Source organism: Crocuta crocuta, unplaced genomic scaffold (genome assembly GCF_008692635.1).
Source record: "Crocuta crocuta isolate KB4526 unplaced genomic scaffold, BGI_CrCroc_1.0 scaffold3, whole genome shotgun sequence".
NCBI lineage: Eukaryota > Metazoa > Chordata > Mammalia > Carnivora > Hyaenidae > Crocuta > Crocuta crocuta.
The window spans coordinates 17,644,601-17,669,031 of NW_027529934.1; the positions used below are offsets into that span (position 1 = coordinate 17,644,601).

The following is a 24,431-nucleotide window of genomic DNA, read 5'->3' on the forward strand; positions in this document are numbered from 1 at the left end:
GAGAGAGAGAGAGAGAGAGAGAGAGAAGGAGAGAGAGAGAATGAATCTTAAGCAGGCTCTGCGCTTAGCGTGAAGCCCAACACGAGACTCAATCCCACAACCCTGGGACCTTGGGACCCTGGGACTATGACCTGAGCTGAAATCAAGAGTCGGATGCTCAAATGACTGAGCCCACTCAGGTGCCCCTAGATCACCATTCTTAATTCCTACAGCTTCTAAGTTTGTTACTAGCATAGATTTTAGATTATTACTATTTTTTTTTACTATTCATTATTATTAACATTACCTTTTATTGATTGAAATTTGCCTACCCTCACTAAACATATATCCATTCATTTAAGCCCACAGTTGAATCTTGAAAAAAATATTTAAAGACTTCAAAGATCTTTTAAAAATACACAGCGGAGTGCAAACAGCTGTGACATTATCACCTGAGTGGGACTACAAGTGTAACATATGCACGGGAACAGCACAGGCATCTCCATGGCTGAGCGCGTCAGAACCGGTGAGAAGCTTTGCTTATTTTCAAGTCTGTAGATCTCTGCATCTCTCTGTGCTGACAACTTTTTGTTTTTAAAGTCCTTTTTCCTCAAATAGCTTATTTCTTTGATACTAGAAATTGAAGAACTATTGATTCTTTCTGAAAGCTCAGCTGGGGGAAAACTGTAGATTTTCTTTTTTCTCTCCCACAGAAAGGTCAACCCTGTAATTATAATGCTTTTTCTAATTAAAAGATTAAGTTTTGAGATTAAGTTTGGAAAATGTGAATGTAACACTAAGTGGTCATGCAATCAATTTAAAAGCCTTCTTATAGATCAGTTTACAAATTAGACGTCTATACATTTACAAGTGTAGATAATGTGACAAAGTCCAGATTATCTGGGTGTACTCCCCAGAGCTAGTTCTCTAATAACCCCTCAAGCTCTGGCAAAGAACATCCTAAATTGCAATAATCAGATTTATATGCTTGGAAAGTCAAGGAAACATTTTATCACTGTTAGAGGCTTAAAGGTAATAGATGAAGGCCCTCCTATGCCATCTATTTCCAAGGTAGAAATTTCCCTTCAACACGTAAGATAGTAGCAATAAAAACACTTAAAAATAATAGCTCAAGCCTTAAAGGTAGAACCATGTTTCAAGCTGTCTGAAAAAGCAGCCTGGGTGGTTAGGAACTGCAACAGCTTACTGCATTGTTGCTATTTCAGAACAGTTCACAGAGGAATTGTCCAAGAGCATATTTCAGGGGCACCTGGGGTGGCTCAGTGGGTTAAGCCAACATTCTTGATTTTGGCCCAGGTCAAGATCTCACAGTTTGTGGGATTAAGCCCAGCATCAGGCTCCACGCTGTTAGCGGAGCTGGGGATACTCTCTCTGTCCCTCCCGTTTGCACTCTCTCTCTCTCTCAAAATAAATAAACTAAAACAAAAAACAAAAAACTATAAAGAAAAAGAACACTTCATAATACGTCTATAATAAAACACTTGATTTTGTAGAAGTTAAACTTTTTCTTTTAAAAACTCTGAAAACACTTTACTGGTTATCAACATTTTCTAAATACCTAATATTTTTTTAATAACAAAGGATGGCACCTTCACGAAGTCCTTAATTTCGAAGGGCAGCTTCTTGCAGGTATTCAGAAGTTCAGCCAATTTAACTTGGATTTCGATCTCACCCGTTGGCATTTTCTTAAAGAGACAGACAGAAGAGACCTATGTTTAAAAAAATCATTCCTCAGGGAACATTTGTACATAATGTAAAGAGTGTAGGTGCTGAGAGCGCACAGTCTGAAGCATAAATGTCGGTGCCAGATTTTGACATTCTTATGCATATCCGTGGTCAACGTGCTCATTTTACAAAGGTTTTAATGTGACCCTTTGCACAGGTGTGTATCTGGTGAAGATTCTGGAATCTGTAGGTTCATCTGTAGAACTTGCAGAACCTTTGGTGCCTGACGTCTAGCAGATGCTCGGTCTCTTGCCTGAATGTACACCCAGTGCAAATATGTATAGGTCAAATTTACACACAGTTTCCAAACAACTCACCGGATTCTCTTGTCCTGGAGGTCGGGAAATTACTGTCCCAGATACTTGCACCACAGACTCCACTGGGGCTTCACATAAAATCTTTTTCACAGAAGCAGCTGACTATACAACAGGAGAGAAAAACAGTTCTAACAAACAGAGGAATTTAAAGGAATATGTAGTAACTACAGTAGTCTATGGTTTAGAAAATACAAACACTCATTTACTGCCCTTAAATACTGCCGTAAATACTAGGGCTGCCCTTAATTACTTTATTAAAGACTCCGGTAAATTGGTTCCCCATTTTGACTCCATAGAATACAGCCAGTAAAACTATTAGGTACGAGTTTTAACATTTTTTCCTTAAAGGAAAATAAGGAGAAGAATGATTGATGCAAACAATTCCTACATACTTTTAAGGCAACTGTCTCCAGAGTTAGTCTCGGGGGCAGTTAAATCCAATAGCAATAATGGGGTCCAAATGAAAGGAATGCTCTGGATTCTCATCCCTGAAAGATAATTCATTGCTCTTTACTTACTTCAAAGACTAATAAGAGCTGAATAAATCATGTTCCTTAGATATACAAGCACTTGTGAACATTACCACAAGAGAAACCAGTTCTGCTCAACAAGTATGATGTGAGCTATTTTTTTTTAATGTTTATTTATTTTGAGAATGAGAGAGAGCTAGCAAACAAACGTGAGCAGGGGAGAGGCAGAGAGAGAGGGGGACAGAGAAAAAGAATCCCATACAGGCCCTGTGCTGCCAGCATAGAGCTTGATGTGGGGCTGGAACTTACGAACCGTGAGATCATGACCTGAGTCATGCTCAATGAGTCGTGCTCAATGGACTGAGCCACCCAGGAGCCCCCGACATGGGCATTTTTATTTTATCTAATTTTAATGGTAATTATTTTTTTGAGCAGGTAGTACCTTCCCATGGCTCAAAATTCAAAGGGTACAAATAGATATACAGTGGAAAGTCCCACTCTCCAGAGGTACGCAATGTTACTAGAAACTTACGTATTGTTCCAGGAACATTTCATAACCAACACACATACATGCCTCCTTTTTATACAGGTAATAGGACTCTACATGCTCTTCTGTATCCTGTTTTTTTCACTTGACAATATATTTTGGATTTCTTTCCAGATCAGTACATAAAGAGTTTCTTTCATCTTTTTCCTATGGCCACAGGGATGTACATTACTTCTTATAGGAGTTTCTTCTTAGGGGGACATCTTGGTTTTTCCCAATTGTTTTCTATTAAAAATAATCTTGGGGAGCCTGGTTGGCTCAGTCAGCTAAGTGTCTGACTTCCGATTGTGGCTCAGGTCTTGATCTCACTGTTTTGTGTTCCAGCCCCGCACTGGGCTCTGCTCTACCAGCTCAGAGTCTGCTTGGGATTTACTCTCTCCCTCTCTCTCTGCCCCTCCCTTGCTCATGTGTGCTCGTTCACTCTCTCTCTCTCTCAAAAATAAATAAATAAACATTTAAAAAACTCTTGTAAAGAGGCAGCTGGGTGACTCAAGTCGGTTAAGCATCCAGCTTTGGCTCAGGTAATGATCTCCCAGTTTGTGGGTTCAAGCCCCGCATCAGGCTCTGTGCTGACTGCCCAGAGCCTGAAGCCTGGTTCTGATTTTGTGTCTCCTCTCTGCCCCTCCCCTGCTCATGCTCTGTCTCTCTCTCTCAAAAATAAACATTAAAAAATTTTAATAAAAAATTCTTGTAATGAAGAATCTTGTATTTATGTCATTTGCATTTGTGTAAGTGTAGGTGTAAGATAATTAACTAGAAAAGAAATTAATGTTTCAAAGGATATACACTTATTATTTTGACATTGCCAAATTGCCCTCTGTAGACTTAGTGCCACTTTGTACTTTGTACTCCCCCCAAGAATGTATGGGTACTTGTTTTCCCAAACACAGTGTGCTATCCATACAGTATTTAATGATAATTCTGTGTAGTTTTAATCATATTTCTCTACCTATGAGTGAGGTTGGACATATTTTAATATGTCTATTAAGCCAGTTATGTTCCTTTTCAGTAAATTTTATTTTCATACCCTGGGTTCATATTTCTACTGGTTCACTGGTCTTTTTGTTTGTTTTGATTTCAAGTAGCCCTTGAGAGAAATTCGCCCTTTATCTGTGATATGAGTTGCACATATTTTTTCCCAGTTGGTCATTTGTCTTAGTGTTGCTTATGGTAGTTTTTAGTTTCAGTAATAATAAACTTCTGAATTTAAAACCTCAAACACACTTATCCAACAAACTCAGCTTATTCTACCACAGTGTCAAAGAGCCTTTCACATAACAGTAGGACACCTTCTATTACCTCATCCTGGGGAATGACAACTTGGACAAGCCCATGGAAGTCTCTTAGGACCAGGAAGATGTTCTGCCTAATCAATGAAGAAAATGAACATGTTAAGATAAAATCTCTGAGGGGCGCCTGGATGGCTTAGTGGGTTGGGCGGCCGACTTCGGCTTAGGTCATGATCTCACGGTTCATGGGTTCGAGCCCCGCATCAGGCTGGGCTGACAGCCAGCTCAGAGCCTGGAGCCTGTTTCGGATTCTGTATGTCCCTTTCTCTCTGACCCTTCCCTGCTCATGCTGTCTCTCTCTCAAAAATAAATAAAACATAAAAAAAAAAAAAATTAAAGCAGGCAAAACAAATTAGACAAAAAAAAACCCATGCAATTTCCCATGTTCTTTTTATGATAATTATGTGCTTTCATTAGTTACATTCATGCATCTATGTAGCTGATTAATGAAAGGAAAAAAAATGGACTTTTCATTTTCATGTTCTTTTTTCCCGTTTTGTTTTGTTTTGTTTTGTTTTTTAAATGTTTTATTTATTTCTAGGAGAGAGAGAGAGAGACAGCATGAACAGGGGAGGGTCAGAGACAGAGGGAGTCACAGACTGAAAGAGGCTCCAGGCTCTGAGCTGGCAGTCAGCACAGAGCCCGACGCGGGGCTCGAACCCACGAACCGCGAGATCATGCCCTAAGCGAAAGTCGGACGCTTAACCGACTAAGCCACCCAGGTGCCCCTCTTTTTTCCCGTTTTTAAGTAAATTCCACGGCGCATGCAGGGTTCGAACTCACAACCCTGATATCAAACTCTGCCTACTTGAGCTAGCCAGGCACCCCAGAATTTTCATTTTCAATTTCAATTTTTTCCTGCTATATATACAGCTTACTAATGCTACCCAGATGTTATTTATTGAGAGAGACAGAGACAGAGACAGAGAGACAGAGAGTGAGCAGGGGCAAGAGGGGGAGGGAGAATCTTAAGCAGGCTCCACATCTAGTGTGGAGCCTGATCTTACAACACAACTGTGAGATCATGACCTGAGTCAAAATCAAAAGTCAACGTTTCACTGACTGAGCAACCCAGGCTCCCCTATCCAGATGGCTTATTAATGAAAGGCAATTTTTTATAAGGTTTATTTATTTATTTTGAGAGAGAGAGACAGAGAGAGAGAGAGAGAGAGAGAGCATGCATGCACAAGCAGGGGAGGGGCAGAGAGAGAATCCCAAGCATGCCCTGCACTATCAGAGCAGAGCCTGACGTGGGGCTCCAATTCACCAACCATGAGATCATAACCTAAGCTGAAATCAAGAGTCAGACACTTAAGCACCCGAGCTACCCGGATGCCCCAAAAGGCAAATTTTAAATTTTCACTGGCTTAAGTCTTTATAAGAAAATTTTATTAAATTTGGAAACTTTCCACATATTAAAATCCAAAGAATATATTTCAGGATATTAGAAATATTACTTGGTCATTTTTGAAATATAGCAGTATAAGCTCTTCTCTCTCTCTTTTTTAAAGAATTTAATGTCTATTTACTTATTTTGAAAGAGAGAGAGAGGCAGAGGGAGAGAGAATCCCAAGCAGGCTCCATGCTGTCAGCAGAGTCCAACATGGGGCTTGATCCAATGAACTATGAGATCATGACCTGTGTCAATTTTGAGAGTTGGACAGTTAGTCAACTGAGCCACCCAGGTGCTCCTAAATTCTTCTCTTAAAAAAAAAAAGATACAATGTACAATTTTCTAGAGGAGGTCTAACTACTAATTTAATACTTCTACAAACTATCAAAAGATCCCTCAAATTCCAACATTTTAGGCGTTCAACCTACATTTCTTATACTGTCCTTAGTACCAGGAGGAGGTACAGAAAGCCTCCTCAGATTTTGAGTTCAGTAAACTCACCAAATGTATGGGTCAAATATCCACCCATTTGGGACATATTCTTTAGGAAGACCACATACTCTATGCATTTTGGAACTCTTTATTGTGAACTGATGTACCTTTCAGGTATGTGCTGGAATACAGAGATGAACAACACAACGGGCTTTAACCTTAAGGAATCACGGTTTATCCTTTTAGGGTTTTGCTCTACCTAAATTTAGAATAAATTTAGAATAAAATAAGCTCTTTTCATGGTATTGAAGCTTACCAGCTGGCCCACTGCCAATTACTGGTCCTAGGAACTCTTCAACTTTAGTAAGTCAAGGGACATTCAGTCCACTGGTAGAACACACTTCATTTATTACACCCTTCAACAGACGCCACTCAAGTGACTCTATTCGGGTCTTTCAAAACAACCCTGAAAACTGAATGGATTGTGAAAATCCTGCAGTGGTTGCAAAGCTTGTATTGTTCTGACTGGTTGAAAATTAATAAAAGTTTGGAATTGACTGGGGGAAAACAGCCACCAGGCATTCTTACGCCAGTTTACCTTCGGTACTGAATCCATCCACACAGGGTGACTTCTTGGCCTATGTGAGAAGAACGCAACTCTCCGCAAGTGTTGGTCCGAGCAACAAAGCTACTCAATTCTTTAAAGAAGAAAAGCAAGATTAAAAATAGATCATTTGTGAATTGCTTAACAATAATGGCTCCTAAATTATTTCAATTTAGGCATTTCATGGCAATGAATTAAACTTACAAAGTTGGAAGTCTGTAATTTGAGTCAATCACTATTCAATTTACCTGCAACTGTGTCAAAAGCCAAGTGAAATAATGGTCTTAATGTAAATTGTTGCCCTGTGTTAGGAAATCTAAATTTTTATCAGGTAGCTTTTGCCTTGAGACCCAAAATTACCCTATTCTTAACAGTGCACATTTCCCCCAAATCAGATGTTAGGAATTACAGAAGTTTGATGGTACAGTAAATGGCTTTAGTATGAATCTAGAGTGACACCAGTCACTTGTACGCTAGAAAACACCAATCAAGATATTCTCAAATATTAAAGAATTGTTTAGCCTTCTTATTAGCAGCATCAGCTAAAAGCAGAATTCATGTGGTCGTTTTCTTTCGTTTGTTTTGTTTTGAACTCCAGGAGAAAATCTACATTATAAGAAAGGAAGGAGCGAATGATCTGTCTCTACACCTAAGGCTATCCAGTTGGGTCTACAGGAAAATGGAGTTAAGAGCACTCCGGCAATAGAGAGCAGGAGGAAGTAGTTTAGAGGACAGAGCTCTTCGCTGCTTTCAACCTGGAATTCTCCTCTGTGAACTGAGCACCAGTCTTCTGGAGTGAGAGCCGTGGATCAGGTGGGTGATCCTTCCGGTGGGTGTGGATAAACGCCTGCACAGCCGACCTAACCAACAGGTGAACATGTTGTAACCGCAGCAGGATGGCGAGAGACGCTCACGAATCCCAAGTTTACGGTGTTGGATGGTGGTCAAAGGTCAGTTTTGGAAATACACACAAATCCCTTAAAATGCTAGAGTTGCCGCCCTCTTCTCCAACATGTAAGCCCTTCTCCGCAGAACATTCCAGCACACGTGTCTAGAAACTAGACAAATCTGCAAGTTCTTTGGAGTCCTTGGAGGGCGGATAGGGGAAAAACCTTTATTCCACCCTCAATGCATCAGTTTCCACTTCTAACAAACCAAACTGCGTCCAGAAGAGCCGAGAACCATTCCACACAGCACGGCAGAGTGAGACTCCGCGACCATGCAGAGGAAGGGGCCGGTCACCAAGCGAACGCCCTTCCTTTCCCTCCACGCTTCCCCGAAGGTTCCCGCAGGCAGAACGGAAAACAGAAAGAAACTCAGCCTCAGGTTTCAAATCTCCCAGACCTGGTGGCCAGCCTCTGGTCTTCAAAAAAAGGAAGGTGAGCAAACCCCCAAATACAAAACCTCCTCAAGGCCTGAACCCACATCCAGAGATCACTGCTGGGAGCCAGGCACTCCCCATTCGGCTCCGCGAGCGCCTAAGTTCGACCAATCGGAGAAGAGTTGCCGCCGCCATGTTTACTATGGGCGGAAATTTGACGGAACGCTTCACGTAGATAGAAAAACGCGGAAGCCAAGTTGACGGGTAAGTGTTAGGTCCCTCGACCTCAGTTAAAATGGCGACCGTAGTTGCTTCACTAACGGGTAAACGGCATAGGGAGACTTCCGGCGTCTGACCGCAGAGCGAGTCGGGAAACGATTTTAAACTGAGGACGCGGCTGAGGGCTCGGTTGCCGCTTCTCAAAGGCGGGGTTTCAGAGCTAGCTGGGCCGCTGAAGGGCTCAGGTGGAGAGGCACGACTTGGGAACCTACTGTCCCTTACCCTCCCGCTCCTGAGGCAGAAGCCGACTTCACAGGAGCCAAGGGTGGCCGACTGGGTGGCAGCGGAAATGTCCCTCCCGCGGTGAAGTCGTAGGACGTCTGAGGAAGCGGAGGTCTTCTTAACTGGGCCATTGTGTCCCTTGGAGAATCCACTGGATGTGGAGCGAGAAGGGATTTGGAAGGGCCAGGGGTTCCCCTCGAACTGTCTCTGAGCTGCCATTTTGGCGGCTTTTTTTTTTTTTTTTTTAAACTTCAAGGAATTTTAGTCTCGATCCAAACTTTTGGGACCAGACTTGAAGAGTGATTCATGAAGCCGGAATGGGTGACAGCGTCATCACAGCGTTTTGTTGGTAAGACGCTTTGTATTTGTCCAGGCCCGGCAGTAAGCTCTATTTTGGCCTGTCGTGCGCTCGTTATCTTTACAACATTTGTGTGTGCTTGGCATTCGGCCAGGCACTGGCGGTGGGACCTAGGTATCGGTGGCAGTGTAGAAAAGTAGATGATTTACCGTCAAAAAACCCCATGAAGTTGTACCTGTGTGTTGTGAACTGCAAGGGCATGGAGAGTTGGCCGAAGAGCTAGCTCAGTGGACACCTGCCAGCTTCTGAGGACGTGAACCCTCCAGGATGGGTTGCGTTTGGTCAGACACACGGGCGGAGAGAAGCAGTCGTAATTGGCTATAGGCTGAATACAGAAGTTAGGGAGCAGAGGCAAACTTGGCCGGAGTAGTAGGGTGATGATCAGTCTAGAACAGGTGACACATGTTTGGGTGTAGGGCAGTGGTTCTTAACCTTTCTGAAAATTGTCTGGGGGACCTTTCTTCATCCCCCTCCACCCACTAAATACACATGCCTTCAGCATCTTGCATAGAGTCTTAGAGGGTTGTTGGAGTTTGAAAAGTCCGTTTGTCCATACATAGCTCTTGGGGTAAGAACTCTTAAATCAGTAGAAGACGAGCCTGGATAGTATCAAATAATAAGATCAGCTAAGGTTGGACCTTGAGACTCAGTTCTGACTTCATTTAAATGCCAGGTGGGAATTACTGGGATCTCCAGCATCATCAGGCTAGGATGAAGGGGCGTCTGTGCATCACTAGGTATGGGTTAGGGAACGGGGTTAACATTGGGACACTGAAATAATGAGTTAAGATATATTTTTAACCTCTTAATTATTGGGCAGGGTAAAATTGCACATTATTGAGTGTGGGGTGAGAGAGTAAAATAGATGGAAGTCATTTTCTAATCTTCAATGTGTGTATTGGGCTATTTCACTGTATTATAGTATTAAATACTTAAGGGAAAGGTTTTCTCAAAACCAACCAACCATCTTAGTGCTAACAGCCTTTTTCTCACCTAGATGGATTTTTACTTATTTTTGTTTGGAATTCATAGCATTTCTCTTTTAAGGAGTCAAATTCATCAGGGTGTACTTTGCCTTGAAATTGATCCTTACTGAAATGTGCAAGAAGGAGAAAAGAGCACCACTCTGACTTTATACTGTCTGGGTTCAAGTCCTAGTTCTTGCACTCTTTAGCTGTATGCCTTTGGCAAGTTACTTGACTTTGTCTTCCCATCTATAAGATGGAAATATAATAACCCACCTTGTGGGATTGTTTGAGGATTAAATGAGCATATGTTAGGGGCTTGGACGAGTACCTGGCACCTAATGAATGCTCAGTAAATGTTAGTAATTAATCCAGATCACAAATTTGAAAGAAACGTTCTGTGTAAATGGGACTGATTAAATTTAAGAAGTTTTCAAATGTTTGTTTATTTTTGAGAGAGAGACAGAGCACAAGCAGGGGAGGGCAGAAAGAGAGGGGGACACAGAATCTGAAGCAGGTTCCAGGCTCCCAGCTGTCATCACAGAGCCCGACACAGGACTTGAACTCATGAACTGTGAGATCATAATGTGAGCTAAAGTCAGTGGCTCAACGGACTGAGCCACCCATGTGCCCCAGATTTTAAAGAGATAATTCAATATGAACTTGAAGCTAGAATGCCTTAAAGTAGTTGCTATTTAAGTTATGTGGTGTATGATGTTGCTTGGTATTATCTGAACATTGATAACTGTATGTTTAATTTATGAAATTTTGTGCAAGACACAGGTGTCCTACTTTGATACACTGAAATTTAAATATAGAAATAAGTATAGCTCTTCATTTGTGAAAAACTTTCTTCAAAGGGTTAACTGTACTAGTACTTGGGAGTAATTATTATAACTTCAAATTATATATAATTCCTTTCAATGAAAGTTATAATTTTAAGAGTTCTATGAAATTCTTCTGTTCAATTAAACCAATGCTCGTTAACAATTAAAGAAAACTCAGCATTATATTAGGGTAATTATATAAGTGATATGAAAAGCATTGTTTCAGTCAAGGCATTTTAGTCACATTGGGAAGAGAAAAAGTGTGCGCACGTGTACACACACACACATACACACACACACACAATACTACAAGGATGTATATGAATATGGGCCAAAGGAATAGTACAGACTAGATGATCAAGGAGAGCTGTGTGAGCTGGTGTATTATTCTCCAAAGATTTTATGAAACATAATTGGGAGAGTTTGTTAGACTCATCCAGACGGTTTTTGGGCTTTTAAGCAGTATTGACTCTGAGATCTTTTATACACACACACCTATACATCTATTCACATTGCTTCCAGGAATGACCTATTGATACAGACGGAAGTGTATGACATAAGTATTTTGGGGAAATTAACAAAATCCTACTACTTGAAAAGAGATCAAATTCGAGCATGATCTTAAAGGAGGTGAAATGGAAAAAGGACACTTCAGATAGAGAATATGGTGGGCAAAAACAAGACAAGAATATATTTATGTCTGGGAGGAGTAGGATAAGGGCAAGCTGGATTATGAAAGATCTTAAATAGTCAGCAGAAGAGTAGAATTTTTCTCATCACTGTAAAGTTTTTTGCACAGGTGACTACAGTGTCATTGCCCATAGATATGGAAAATGCTTAGTTGTGGTAGTAAGAACCTGGAGGTCTCTTTGGGAATGGATGACGGAGAGCGTTGAAGGAAAAACTCCAGAGAATGTGCTTAATGACTATCTGTTCAAGAATGAAAGTATCTTAAAAGAATTTAAATTAACATAGACAATTGACAGGAATTTGAATGGACCAGCTGACTTTTGGAGAAGGATAGGAAGGAGTTGAATTTAGTTTTGAACATTCTGTGTTTGAGGTATCTATAAGATATTCATAAAAATAGCCTATAGCCAATGGGAAATGTAGGACTTGGTTAAAAAGTCAAAACTGAGGACAGAGAGGGGATGGGGAGAGAAAGAATTCATTTATAGTGAGAAGAATCAGCAAAACTGTGAGCATGAATTAACTCATTAGTGTTCAGAATTCTGGTTTTATTTCTTTTATGTAGACCATGGATCCTTATGATACACCAGAGTCAACTCCGAGGCACCATGTATCCTCAAGGCTTAAAGATTATTGTATAGGTGCCACCCCTTTGCAGAAACGATTAGAATCAGTCAGGAAGCAGAGTTCATTTGTCCCAACTCCACCTCGAAGGAAAATTCCTCAGTGTTCACAATTACAGGTATGCTTTTGTATGTTCCTTCATGTTACTCAATAATTGAGAACATTTATGAACAAGTTTTGCTTTTCATTACTTTTTTACAGTATTTTTAGTATCTTCTTAAATTTCTCAGGTAATAAATGAGAAATAGTGAAAACAGGTAGTTATTCACACCATCAATACCACCTCTGTTATGTCTTTTTTTTTTTTTTTTCTGAGAGAGTGTGTGAGCAGGGGAGGGTCAGAGAGAAAGGGAGATACAGAATCTGAAACAGGCTCCAAGCTCTGAGCTAGCTGTCAGCACAGAGCCCGACGCGGGGCTCGAACCCACGAACCATGAGATCATGACCTGAGCTGAAGTCGGACACTTAACCGACTGAGCCACTGAGGCGCCCCTCTGTTATGTCTTTTTTAAAAAAGTTTATTTTGTGTACACAAGAGCGTATTGTACAAGTGGGACGGTGGTGGGGGGTGGGGAACAGAGAGAAAGGGAGAGAGAATCCCAAGTGGGCTTTGTGCTGCCAGCACAGAGCCTGACACGGGGATTGATCCCACAAACCGTGAGATCATGGCCTGAACCAAAATCTGTAGTTGGATGCTTACCTGACTGAGCCACCCAGGCTCCCGTTATGTCTTTTAATCTCTAGCATTTCCACAGTTTTTGTCTTTCATGACATTAATGTTTTGAAGAATGTAGTTTCCTCCCTTTTCCTTTTTAAATAGAATATTCGTTTTGTGTTTGATGTTTCTTCATGGTTAGAGTGAAGTTATGTATTCTTGGCTGGAATACAGCATAGATGCTGTTGTCCTTCTGGGGAATAGGTGATCAGTTTTGATCATCCTGTCAAGGTGTTGCTTGGTAATTACTGTTTATTCCCCTCTGCATCTAAGAAGCAGTCTATGGGGAGGCACCTTAGGACAATGTAAACATTCTGTTCTTTATCAAAATTTCCCTTTACATTTAACATCCATTGATAAGTTTTGCCTGATTCCATCTTTATCGTGGTCACAATATAATGATTTTCTAACTCTGTTCACTCCATATTTACCAAACAGCCTTTGGCATTCTATTGTAAATCCTTCTCGTTTCTTCTCTGTGTATGTATGTGTCTATTTTATTAGACTTACTGAATTTTTGTTTTTCAAAATTTTCTAAATCATTCCTAAATTACTTTGGTGTTTAAATTATCTCAGATTTGTCTGCTGGCAATGTTCTCTTTTGAGAATTCATAAACAACTCTGATCGTTCATAAACAATTCTGAAGGTTTATAATATTAGTAATTCGTGATTTCACTGGAACATGAGATAAAACCCAAGTTAGTGCAGGTTTGATATGTGGTTTGAGAAACTTAGCAAAGAGTCTGGCAGATCAGTCACCCACACCTTCCCTGTAATCTTCTTTTCTTGTCAGTGTGGTGTGCCTCATATCTTTTGGGATATGAGAAAATTTTTGCTTCTTAAAAGTTTCGTAAATTACTAGTGATGGTGACAAAAGTGATGGATCTTAACCATAAACAGAAATTGTGTATAAATTAAGGATTGGGATGTCCAGAGGTACCTGGGTGGCTCAGTTGGTTAAGTGTCCGACTCTTCATTTTGGCTCAGGTTATGATCTCACAGTTCATGAATTTGAGGCCTGCCTCTGGCTCTACATTTTAGCAGAATCTTGCTTGGGATTCTCTGTCTCCCTCTCGCTCTCTGCTGTTCCCCTGTGCTCTCTCTCTCTTGCCCTCAAAAATAAATAAACATTTAAAAAAACAAAAGGATTAGGATGTCCAATTCAGTGCTTCCTTATCTCTATCATACAAATAATTTTGCTGTACCTTTTGACAGTAACAATAAAAAAGTTTATAACTTTTGCAAATTTCTGTGAATATTATAGTCAGAACAAATATTTTTGTCAAGTAGACAACTGTAATGAAAATTCCAAAAGATAGTTGGAGCTGTAAGACTATGGCAGGAATTATGAATTCTATAGAAAAATTCAATTCAGGATAAAAGTAAGGACCTGTATGGGGGTATATATGAAGGCCCTCAATAATTCCATAGAGCCAGGGCGCCTGGGTGGCTCAGCCAGTTAAGTGTTTGACTTCAGCTCAGGTCATGATCTCACGGTTTGTGGGTTCAAGCCCCATGTTGGGCTCTGTGCTTCCAGCTAGCTCAGAGCCTGGAAACTGTTTCAGATTCTGTATCTCCCTCTCTCTCTGACCCCCCCCCCCCCCCGCCCCCTGCTCATGCTGTCTCTCTCTCTCTCTCTCTCAGAAATAAATAAAACATGAAAAAAAAAATAATTCCATAGAGCCAATATGAAGGATGTGTTTTGTTTTTATAAGTTTATTTATTTATTTTGAGAGAGAGAGAACACATGAAAGCATGTGCACAGGGAGGGGCAGAGAGAGTGGAAGAGGAAAATCCCAAGCAAGGTCTGCTGCCGGTCCAAACCAGACATGGGAGTTGAACTCACAAACTGCAAGATCATTACCTAAGCCAAAATCAAGAGTTGGGTACTTAATGGAGTGAGCCTCCCAGGTGCCCCAGAAGTGTTTTTGTTTTTGATGGTACCTGTGGTTCTAATAGAGCATGACAGAAATACTAAGTATTTTTTTATTTGATCAACTGAATTTGACATTGGGTCATAGAATGGATTTATTGCCAAACATTAAAAAAAAATTACCTAATTAAAATGAATCAAATTTGATGCCCCAGGAATAGTTACTATTTTTTAAATCTATAATCTAAGTTTCTAAATGTTCGTCCAATAAGTATTTATTGAACAGCTGTTTTAGATGGCAGTGTTCTAGGTGCTAGAGATGGAGCACTGAATAAATCAACAGAATCCCTGTTCTCCTCACACTCATACTCGGGCAGAGAAGACAGTAAAAATCACACAAACATATAATATCAGATAGTAATAAAGCATGTTAAGGAGATGCAGAGTGACAAAACTGGAGTGGGTGCAGGTGCTACTTTACATAGGGTGGCCTCTCGAGTGACATTTGGACAAACCCAAGTAAAGGAAGGGAACATGCCATGTGAACACATGTATGGAGAGCATTCAGAGGGAAGAAAGGTGCAGTGAGTGAAAAACTCTGTTCAGGGATCCTCAGAGTCCTGTAAACTCCAGTTTGGTTGGAAGGTAGAGATCAGTTATCCAGTAATAGATTTGTAGTAAATACTTAAAATCCTGTGATTAAATTCTTATTTACTAATGTTTCCTAATTCTTAAACTACTGTTGTCTTGATTTTTTTTTCTCTCTAGGAAGATAATGATCCTCAAAAGGTTGCATTCCTTCTCCATAAACAGTGGACTTTATATAGTGTAACTCCCCTATATAAATTCTCCTATACTAATCTCAAAGAGTATTCTAGACTTCTGAGTGCATTTATCGCGGCTGAAAAGCAAAAAGGGCTTGCTATTGAAGTGGGAGAAGACTTCAACATCAAAGTGACTTTCTCCACTCTCCTAGGAATGAAAGGAACACAAAGAGACCCTGAAGCATTTCTCGTCCAGGTGTGTTATATAAGCAGTACTTGGTTCTCAGGGGAAAAGAATCTGCACTGTCTTGGTTTAGAAATTGTGGTATTTTTTTACTGTTTAAAAAAATTTTAAGCCTGTCATTTTATGTCAGGTTTGGCCAAATTGTAGTAATTAGATATGATCAACTTAAAAAAAAAGGTGGGTTTTTTTTTGGGGACGGGGGGGCGCCCGGGTGGCTCAGTTGGTTAACCGTCTGACTTCATGAAGCTCAGGTCATGATCTCGCTGTTCGTGAGTTCGAGCCCCTGCATTGGGCTCTTGACAGCTCAGAGCCTGGACCCTGGTTCGGATTCTGTGTCTCCCTCTCTCTCTACTCCTTGCCTGCTCATTACTCTGTTTCTCTCTCAAAAATAAACAAACATTAGGGGCACCTGGGTGGCTCAGTCCGCTAAGTGTCCAACTTCGGCTCAGGTCATGGTCTCGCAGTTTGTGGGTTTGAGCCCCGCATCGGGCTCTGTGTGGACAGCTCAGAGCCTGGAGCCTGTTCGGATTCTGTATCTCCCTCTCTCTCTGAACACCCCTCCCTACTGTCTGTCTGTCTGTCTCTCTCTCTTTCAGAAATAAATAAAAATTAAAAAAATTTTTTTAAATAAACATTAAAAAATTTTTTTAAAATAATATGATTACATTATAATCATATTTATTTTAGAAAACTTAGAAAATACATAAAAATACAAAGAAAATTAAAAACCACAGTTTAACATTTTGGCATATATTTATTTGCCAATAGACAACCAGAGTAAGCTTCTAATTTGGAAGGTTGTTAATTATTGGTTCAATTTATTAATTTATTAATTGAATCAATTAAGTCTCAATTTCTCTTTGAACCAGTAATTAATAACTTTCCAAAATAGAAAGCACCAGGCCCAGATAAGTTCACTGGTGAATTCTGCGAAACATTTAATTAAGGAAGAAATTATTTTAATTCTATACTCTCCTCAGAGTATAGAACCAGAGGGAATACTTTCTAACTCATTCTGCTAGGCCAGGGGTACCCTAATACCAAAAACTAGACAAAGATGATTTAAGAAATGACAGATTGATATCTCTCATGAACATAGATAGGTCTGTCCGGTTATCTGGATCTATTAAAATTGGGATCATTTTGGGGTGCCTGGGGGACTCAGTTGATTAAGTGTCTGACTATGGCTCAGGTCATGATCTCGTGGTTCGTGGGTTCGAGCTCCGTGTTGGGCTCTATACTGACTGCCAGCTTAGAGCCTGGAGCCTGTTTCATATTCTGTATCTCCCTCTCTCTCTGACCCTCCCCTGCTCACGTTCTCTGTCTCTCTCTCAGAAATACATAAAAACATTAAAAAAAATAAAAAATAAAATAAAATTGGGATATATTGCCCATACTTTTGCATTATGGCTTTTTAAAAAAAAAAAAAAGTAATGTTGTAGAAAATTACTGATATCATTAAGAATTCTACCTTTTATAAGTGTATCTGTATAATTCTATGGTTTTTACTAATGAGGACCAAATTCCTAGAAGTCGAATTTTAGCAAAAAAATATGTAACATGGGGTGCCTTGATTTTGGCTCTTGTCATGATCCCAGGGTTGTGGGATTGAGTCCTACATTGGGCTCCACACTGAGCATGGAGCCTGCTTGAAATTCTCCCTCTCCCCACTGCTCCCCGCACTTGCTCATGCATATACACTCTCTAAAAAAAAAAAGAAAAGTAACATATCATTACACATTGTGGTATATCATGTTACTCTTAGAAATGTAATATTCCTTCCTATGTGTAATACTTAAAAGTAATATGGCTATCTTGATTTATTAAGAAACTGGATTTATTATTCATGCCTGCCACTTCTGTTTATTTTTGGTTAACTCATAGCCATCACAAATTAAATTCTGAAATGGTCAAAAGGCCTAATTTTGTTTATTTGTATAGATGAGGGGTTAGCAAATCTGTGGCCTGCAGGTCAAATCTGAAATATTTCTTGTTTTTGTTTTTTGTTGTTGACGTTTTTCTAAATAAGGTTTTCTTGGAACAGAACTCCTTTCATTTGTTTACATTATTGTGTATGGCTGCTTTTGTGCTCCAACAGCACCATTGAGTGGTTGCTTACAAAGCCTAAAATATTTACTATCTGAATTTTACAGAAAAAAAATTGCTGACCCTTGGTATAGATCAGGTATTGGCAAGGATCTTCAAGATTCCTAGGGCTGGTTTTAGCTGCATAAAACAAAAGCCTAAATAATAGTGAATTAAACGTCTGTCTTGAGGTTTAATTGATAGAGGTTTATTTCTCTTACAAAAGAAGTGGAGTAAGCTGTTCAAGACTGGTATATGCTTCATGTGTTAATAATTTTGGTTCCTTCTATCTTCTCTGTCATCCTTGGTACATGGCTTCCATCCTTAAGGTCACATTGAAGTCTAACATGGTTCCTTAAGCTCTAAATTATACATGCACGTTCCAGGGAGGAGAAGTAGGAGGAAGGGCAAATAGGATGCCTGCCTGAGTAAGTTTTTAATGAGACTGCGAAGACCCAACAACTTCTCTTTGCATCCCTGTTAGAAGGCAGACTAGGGAATTTTTCTTTTTTAGTGGGTACTTTGCTACCTCCTTAAAAGCACCTCTTTGAAAGCACAGTTTTATTGTGGAAGGAAAAGTAGGTACTGGGTAGACAGCAGTCTTTGTCAAATGAAGCTGTTGATTTCCCAGAGAAGTGGTGTGATTTGCATGTCAACAGGTAAGCAAATGTTCTTGTACAGAATAGAAATGACCTCTTGAACTCTTCGTAGAGTGTCCCAATAATTTCCAAATTAAACCTCATTTCTTCACAGAGTTATAGGACTTTTAGGTTATAAAAGTATGATAGACATGTCTGGGCTTTAAAGTTTTCGAGACTCTCTTATAATCTCTTGAACAAGAAGGAAGAATGTGCTAAAAGTAACTTTCTAAATGATTATCTCTAATGGGATCTGATACTGGGCTGTATTTTTCACCTTATCCTGGTCAAACTTTGAAACTTCTATGAATATCTGGAAGGTATGTTTGTCATGTAGTTTATAAATTTGAAGTTGGAGGGTTAGTCAGTCTGCTGGAAAATATAATCAAGATTCTAAAAAATCTGAATGAATTGGCACAGTACGTCAAATTGAAAGAGATTAAAATTTTAATAGGAATACATATACTGCCCCTCTATATTAGGGGAGATTTACCTATTAACAGCAAAAATGAATAGGGATCATTTAAAGCTGTCAACTAAAAATTAGAAAACTGCAGTCTAAGATTATATTAGTAGTAGTATAATCTAGGTCTTTTTGAAGTAATTATATACACTTATGAATGGCTCTCATGCAGAAGAGTTTCAGAATGAGCAGGATAATGTGTGTATCATAGGAGGAGTGGTTGAAACTGGAGATGTTGAACTTGGCATTACACATCATAGGGATTATCAGATATTTGAAGGGCTTTTCTGTAGAAGAGAGATTAGATTGATTCACTCTACATGTACATAAAGAAGAAAGCAGGACCTGTGGGTGGATGGATGGAAACTGTGTGCCTAACATGAAAGAACATTTTTAATTTGATAGAGCTGCCTTAGGAAATCCTGAATTCTTCCTCAATGGAAGAATTCAAACACATTGAATATGGTGACTTTTTACAGTCCCTTCTGAAGTTGAAATTTTGAGGGCTTTTTTTCTCCCCAAGGATAGCATACTTGGTTATACCATATTGGCATTCCTTATTTTGCATTTTGGTTGCACCAAGATCTTGCCATATACCATATCCAATTAAGAATATGAAGAGGAAGGAACGCCTGGGTGGCTCAGTCAGTTGAGCATTTGACTCTTGATTTTGGCTCAGGTCGTGATTCCACACTTGTGGTATTGAGCTCCTTGCTGAGCATGGAGTCTGGTCAAGATTCATCCTCTCTCTTTCTCTCTTCTCGTCTCTCCCCCTCTCTCCCTTTCTCTGCCTGCCCCCCTCACCCCTCTCCCCTGCTTACATGCTCGCTCACTTTCTAAAAAAAAAGAAGAAAAAAGAATATTAGGAGGAAGGTCAGTTAGCTTGATAAACCCTAACAATGATTAGGGAGATTATTCCCATGGTGTTTTTTTGGCAGATAACACATGTATCTTATTTTAAATGTACTAATTTTGAGAATATGTAAGTTAAGAGTAAAGGTACTTTTGAATTTAATGAACTCCCCTTTTTTTTCTTTGTAGATTCTGTCAAAATCTCAATTGCCATCTGAGAACAGAGAACAAAAAGTGTTGTGGACTGGTTGGTTCTGCTGTGTATTTGGAGACAGTCTTCTGGAGACTCTTCCAGAAGATTTCACCTGTTTACCTTTATTCCTTGCAAATGGAGCAGAAACGAATACAGCCCTAGTTGGAACCTGGTTTCAGGAAACTTTTGATTGTCATTTCAGTCCCTTAGCAATCAATGCATTTAACCTTTCCTGGATGGCTACCATGTGGACTGCGTGCAAAATGGACCAATATATGGCTGCTACCGAATTTCTTTGGTCTGTACCCTGCAGCCCTCAAAGTCTGGACATTTCTTATGCCATACATCCAGAGGATGCAAAAGCTTTGTGGGACAGTGTCCACAAAACACCCGGGGAAGTTACTCAGGAGGAAGTTGACTTATTCATGGACTGCCTTTATTCACACTTCCATAGGCATTTCAAAATTCATTTATCAGCCACAAGATTGGTCCGCATTTCAACATCAGTAGCTTCAGCACATACTGATGGAAAAATAAAGGTTAGTTTGAATAAATCTAGGTAATTTTTTCTTATTGCATGGTTTTCAAAATGTATAGTGATTGTATTTTCCGCATTGAAGAAACACATTTGAATGCTAATTTGAGACAGTAGAGAGATTTTATGCTTTATAAACGATTTACCAGAAAGTCTTCAGCCTTTAGATGCAGCTTTATAATGGAAGGATACTATATGCTCTATGCTACAGGCTTTGGTAATATTATGAATGTAGTAACTTTGAAACTTTCAAAATTATGTTTCCTCAAATTTTGAAATAATTATCAGAGCAACAGGGGATTTTGTGTGTTAGATGAGAAAAATATAGCCAGAAATATGTAACTAAGATGTCATCTTTATATTTTAGGGTTTTTTCTCTCTAGTGGGAAAGAAATAATTGACATTGTCTTACTCTCTAGGAAGTTTTTTTTGTTTTTTTTTTTAATGTTTTACTTATTTTTGAGAGAGAGAGTGAGAGCAGGGGAAGGGCAGAGAGAGAGGGAGACACAGAATCTGAAGCAGGCTTCAGGCTTTGAGCTGTCAGCACAGAGTCCGACACAGGCCTTGAACTGAGATCATGACCTGAGCCAAAGTTGGGCACTTAACTGACTGAGCCATCCAGGCACGCCTACTCTCTGTGAAGTATTTGTTAGAGGAAATATCAGAAATAAACTGAGAGTAGGTACCTAAATATAATAAAATATAGTACTGTATTTAAAATGTATTAAAATATGGCCACAATAAACAATCAGTAAATATTGGTCTTGTCACTGAGCTATGATTTTAATAGACCTTAATTTTAAATGTTTTAAAAAAATTTTTTTGTATGTATTTATTTATGAGAGAGAGACCGAGTGTGAGCTGGGGAAGGGCCAGTGAGCAGGGGAGGGCCAGAGAGAAGGAAACAGAATTTGAAGCAGGCTCCAGGCTCCAAGCTGTCAGCACAGAGCCCAGTGAGGAGCCCAAACTCATGAACAATGAGATCATGACCGGAGCTAAAGTCGGAAGTTTAACTGACTGAGCCACCCAGGCACCCCAATAGACCTTAATTTTAACCTTCAGAGCAACCCTGTAATAGGTATTTTTATCCACATTTTATTTTTAAAACAAGGAAACAGGCCAAGATAGGTTTTAGTGATACCTGCAAGATAGTTTAGTAAGAGGAGGAGTCAATATTTGAGAGCTTAACTCTTAGGTTCCAGAAAGTTCATACTCTGTAAGCACTATATTAGTGTTTTTCAAACTGAAAGTCATAATGCAATAGTAGGTTGGAAAATGATGGTTAGAGAACAGCTTTAAAAAAAAGAAATGAGAGTGCCCGGGTGGCTTAGTTGGTTAAGTGTCCGACTTTTGCTCAGGTCATGATCTTGCAGTTCATGAGTTCAAGCCCTGCATCAGTCTCTGTGCTGACAGCTCCAAGCCTGGAGCCTGCTTCCGAGTCTGTGTCTCCCTCTCTCTCTGGACCTCCCCCGCTTGTGCTTGCTCTCTCTTTCTCTCTCTCTCAAAAGTAAATAAACATTTTAAAAATGAAAGAAATATAATAGAAATATAAAAATGAGTGTTATCACATTGGTAAGGGTATACATTTGCTTGTACTGGATCATGATGTTAAATTTATTTGGTTTGCAGTAAAACATTTGAAAGGTTATATCATATTATTTTGACGTTATAAAGAGGAAAACTTCCATTTTAACATCTCAGAATTCAGTGTTCATGAAGTCTTAATATATTTTAAAATTTTGTTTTCATATGCCTACACTCCATTAGTAAACTACATTTAAAAACTATTTTGTATAATGTGTTCTTGTGAATATAAAAGTGGTTCTTAAGCACATTTATTTTATCTGGTCTTTTGTTAATCTCAGAGTCCCTCTTAATGATGTAAGACAGTAACTGGCTACTAGCTTCACATAATGCCATGATGATAGCTAACATTTATTAAGCACTAATTGTGCCAGCCATTATTAAGCATTTTATGTGTATTGTCTCATTTAGTTTTTCACAACAACCTATTTACATAGGTTGTAAAGAGAAAACTAACACAGGGGATAAGTAGGTTCCCCGATATCACACAACTAATAAGTGGAGTTTGAATTTGAACCCAGTTATCTGACACAAAAGCTTATGCCTTTAAAAAAAAAAAATGTTTGTTTAATTTGAGAAAGAGTGAGCTGAGGGGAGAGAGAGGGAGAGAGAGAGAATCCTAAGTAGGCTCCGTGCTATCAGTGCAGAGCCTGACAGGGGGCTCGATCCCAAGACCCTGGGATGGTGACCTGGGCTGAAACCAAGAGTTGGACTCTCAACTGACTGAGCCATGCAGGTGCCCCAAAGCTTTTGCTTTTAACTGAAACAGTGCCCCCCTCTCAAAGATTAATGCATTAGCCAGGTTTCTGTCACCTGCTTAGTTTCTACAAGATACTTTTTTAAAAACATTTATTTTTAAATGTTTATTTATTTTGAGACACAGAGAGAGAATCCCAAGCAAGCTTCTCATTGTCAGCGTGGAGCCCAACGCAGGGCTCAAACCCATGAACCGTGAGGTCATGACCTGATCCAAAATCAAGAGTTGGACAGTTAACTGACTAAGTTTTCCAGGTGCCCCTCTGCAAGATACTTCTGGAATCTATATCCCTTTGAGAAGAAGGAAGCTCTGGAATCTTTTTCTAGAAAATGTAGATCCAAGCAATTCATAGCCCAACCATGGAAGTCAAGATCAATAAGAACCTTAGTCTAATTATTTCTAAGCACCATTGACTAGTAGTTGTATATTTATTAAAGTTAGTAGTTTTCATTAAATAACATCTATTAGACTTAGAGCCACAATGGTTTGGGTTGATCTTAGCTTGCAGATATGGAATTTAAAATAAGCCTGGAATTTTTATCAAACTGCTTTGTTGTAATAATTAATTCTAACTTTATTTTTATTTTTTTTTCAGATTCTCTGTCATAAATACCTCATTGGAGTCTTGGCATATTTGACAGAACTGGCAATTTTTCAAATTGATTGAGGTCTTGTGGGAACTATAGATTATGGATTATATAACTTTTTCTTACAGATTATTTGCCTAATTCCTATGCTGAGAGGAACTACAGGAGAAATATGCATCTATATCTACATCTGTTTTCTTCTCAGTGCTTTTGGAATTGCCCAGATAGAAGCCAAGAAGGATCTAGAAAAACAAAGAAGGTGGTAGTGAACGAATCAGGTGTTCGTATAATAGTCTTGATGATCTGGGATGCCAGTCTTTAGAAAATGCTGAGTTATATTTTCTTGGGCCATCTTATATCAGATTTTTAGGATTCAAATGAAATATCTCTAATATTGAGTATTTTTGATTTGGGTCTTTAAAAGCCTTTAATCCCTCTTAAGCATCTTAGAGTTGGATTCAGAGAGAATTTCTGTCTTCTAAAGACATTTTCCTAGTGTCATTTCACTGTCAAGAGTTGGCAATCAAAATCCTCTCCAAGGGAAGCTAAAGATTAATTTACATTTTTTAAGGCCACTAATGTGCTTCTGTTTTTAATACTGTTTAATTCTTATTGCAATGTTGAATTAAATATTCACTTTTAAAATGAAGCAGTGTGTTTATCAGTGTCTTAGTGGCACATCTTTAATTAATGTCTCAGGAATGAAAAGTCGTAGGCTTTTTCTGTAGCACAAAGGTTACAAAGCAGCAATTATATAGATACATACTAAATAGTAGAATTGAAAGGGACCTGTGATCCTCTTTTGAGAGCAACAATGATCTTGTTTAACTTTCACGTCCCTAATTTTGTTTTATCACAGTGCTTGGTAAATGTCTGCAGTTAAGTAAATGCATTTTAACCAACTCTTCCATTTATAGATGAAAACTATGAGATCGAACAACTTAGGAGACTTGCCCAAGATGCTGTATTTAAATCTCTTATTTTAATTTATTGAGCATAGGAAGATTTTGTTTTACTTTAGAAACTCTTTTTAAAAATTTGTTTGAAAGGAAATTAATACGCTGTCATTCTAAAAGG

The 24,431-nt window shown here is 39.1% G+C and overlaps 2 protein-coding genes across 10 annotated transcripts in view; one reads left to right on the forward strand and one right to left on the reverse strand.

The window, feature by feature from the left end:
• DARS2 (aspartyl-tRNA synthetase 2, mitochondrial) overlaps positions 1 to 7,659 on the reverse strand; it is a 30,729-nt gene extending 23,070 nt beyond the window's left edge. For 4 of the 5 annotated variants that reach the window (XM_077763342.1, XM_077763341.1, XM_077763343.1 and 1 more), the window contains exons 1-5: positions 7,533 to 7,659; positions 6,772 to 6,871; positions 4,359 to 4,425; positions 2,043 to 2,144; positions 1,590 to 1,685 (exon numbers count right to left, since the gene is read on the reverse strand). In XM_077763342.1, coding sequence (XP_077619468.1) covers positions 1,590 to 1,685; positions 2,043 to 2,144; positions 4,359 to 4,425; positions 6,772 to 6,871; positions 7,533 to 7,656 — 489 coding nt within the window. In that variant the 5' untranslated portion in view covers positions 7,657 to 7,659. Of the gene's footprint in view, positions 1 to 1,589; positions 1,686 to 2,042; positions 2,145 to 4,358; positions 4,426 to 6,771; positions 6,872 to 7,532 lie in introns of those variants that run through there. The other variant, XM_077763345.1, reaches the window with a different exon arrangement.
• A 434-nt stretch (positions 7,660 to 8,093) lies between these two features.
• On the forward strand, positions 8,094 to 24,003 carry CENPL (centromere protein L). Of its 5 annotated transcripts, none has more exons than XM_077763348.1 (5): positions 8,094 to 8,156; positions 12,005 to 12,181; positions 15,421 to 15,672; positions 19,888 to 20,430; positions 23,363 to 24,003. In XM_077763348.1, the coding sequence occupies exons 2-5, from the start codon at positions 12,008 to 12,010 to the stop codon at positions 23,432 to 23,434; spliced, it is 1,041 nt and encodes a 346-aa protein (XP_077619474.1). In that variant the 5' UTR covers positions 8,094 to 8,156; positions 12,005 to 12,007; the 3' UTR covers positions 23,435 to 24,003. The 5 variants fall into 5 exon arrangements, with proteins under 5 accessions (XP_077619474.1, XP_077619472.1, XP_077619473.1 ...); XM_077763346.1 differs by lacking the exon at positions 8,094 to 8,156 and adding an exon at positions 8,280 to 8,362; XM_077763347.1 differs by lacking the exon at positions 8,094 to 8,156 and adding an exon at positions 8,507 to 8,948.
• The last annotated feature ends 428 nt before the right edge of the window (positions 24,004 to 24,431 follow it).

Coding starts and splice junctions, on each gene's coding strand:
- CENPL (XM_077763348.1), top strand. CDS start 12,008: ATGGATCCTTATGATACACCAGAGTCAACTCCGAGGCACCATGTATCC. Junction 12,182..15,420: donor CTCAGTGTTCACAATTACAG/GTATGCTTTTGT, acceptor TTTTCTCTCTAG/GAAGATAATGATCCTCAAAA. Junction 20,431..23,362: donor ATACTGATGGAAAAATAAAG/GTTAGTTTGAAT, acceptor TTTTTTTTTCAG/ATTCTCTGTCATAAATACCT.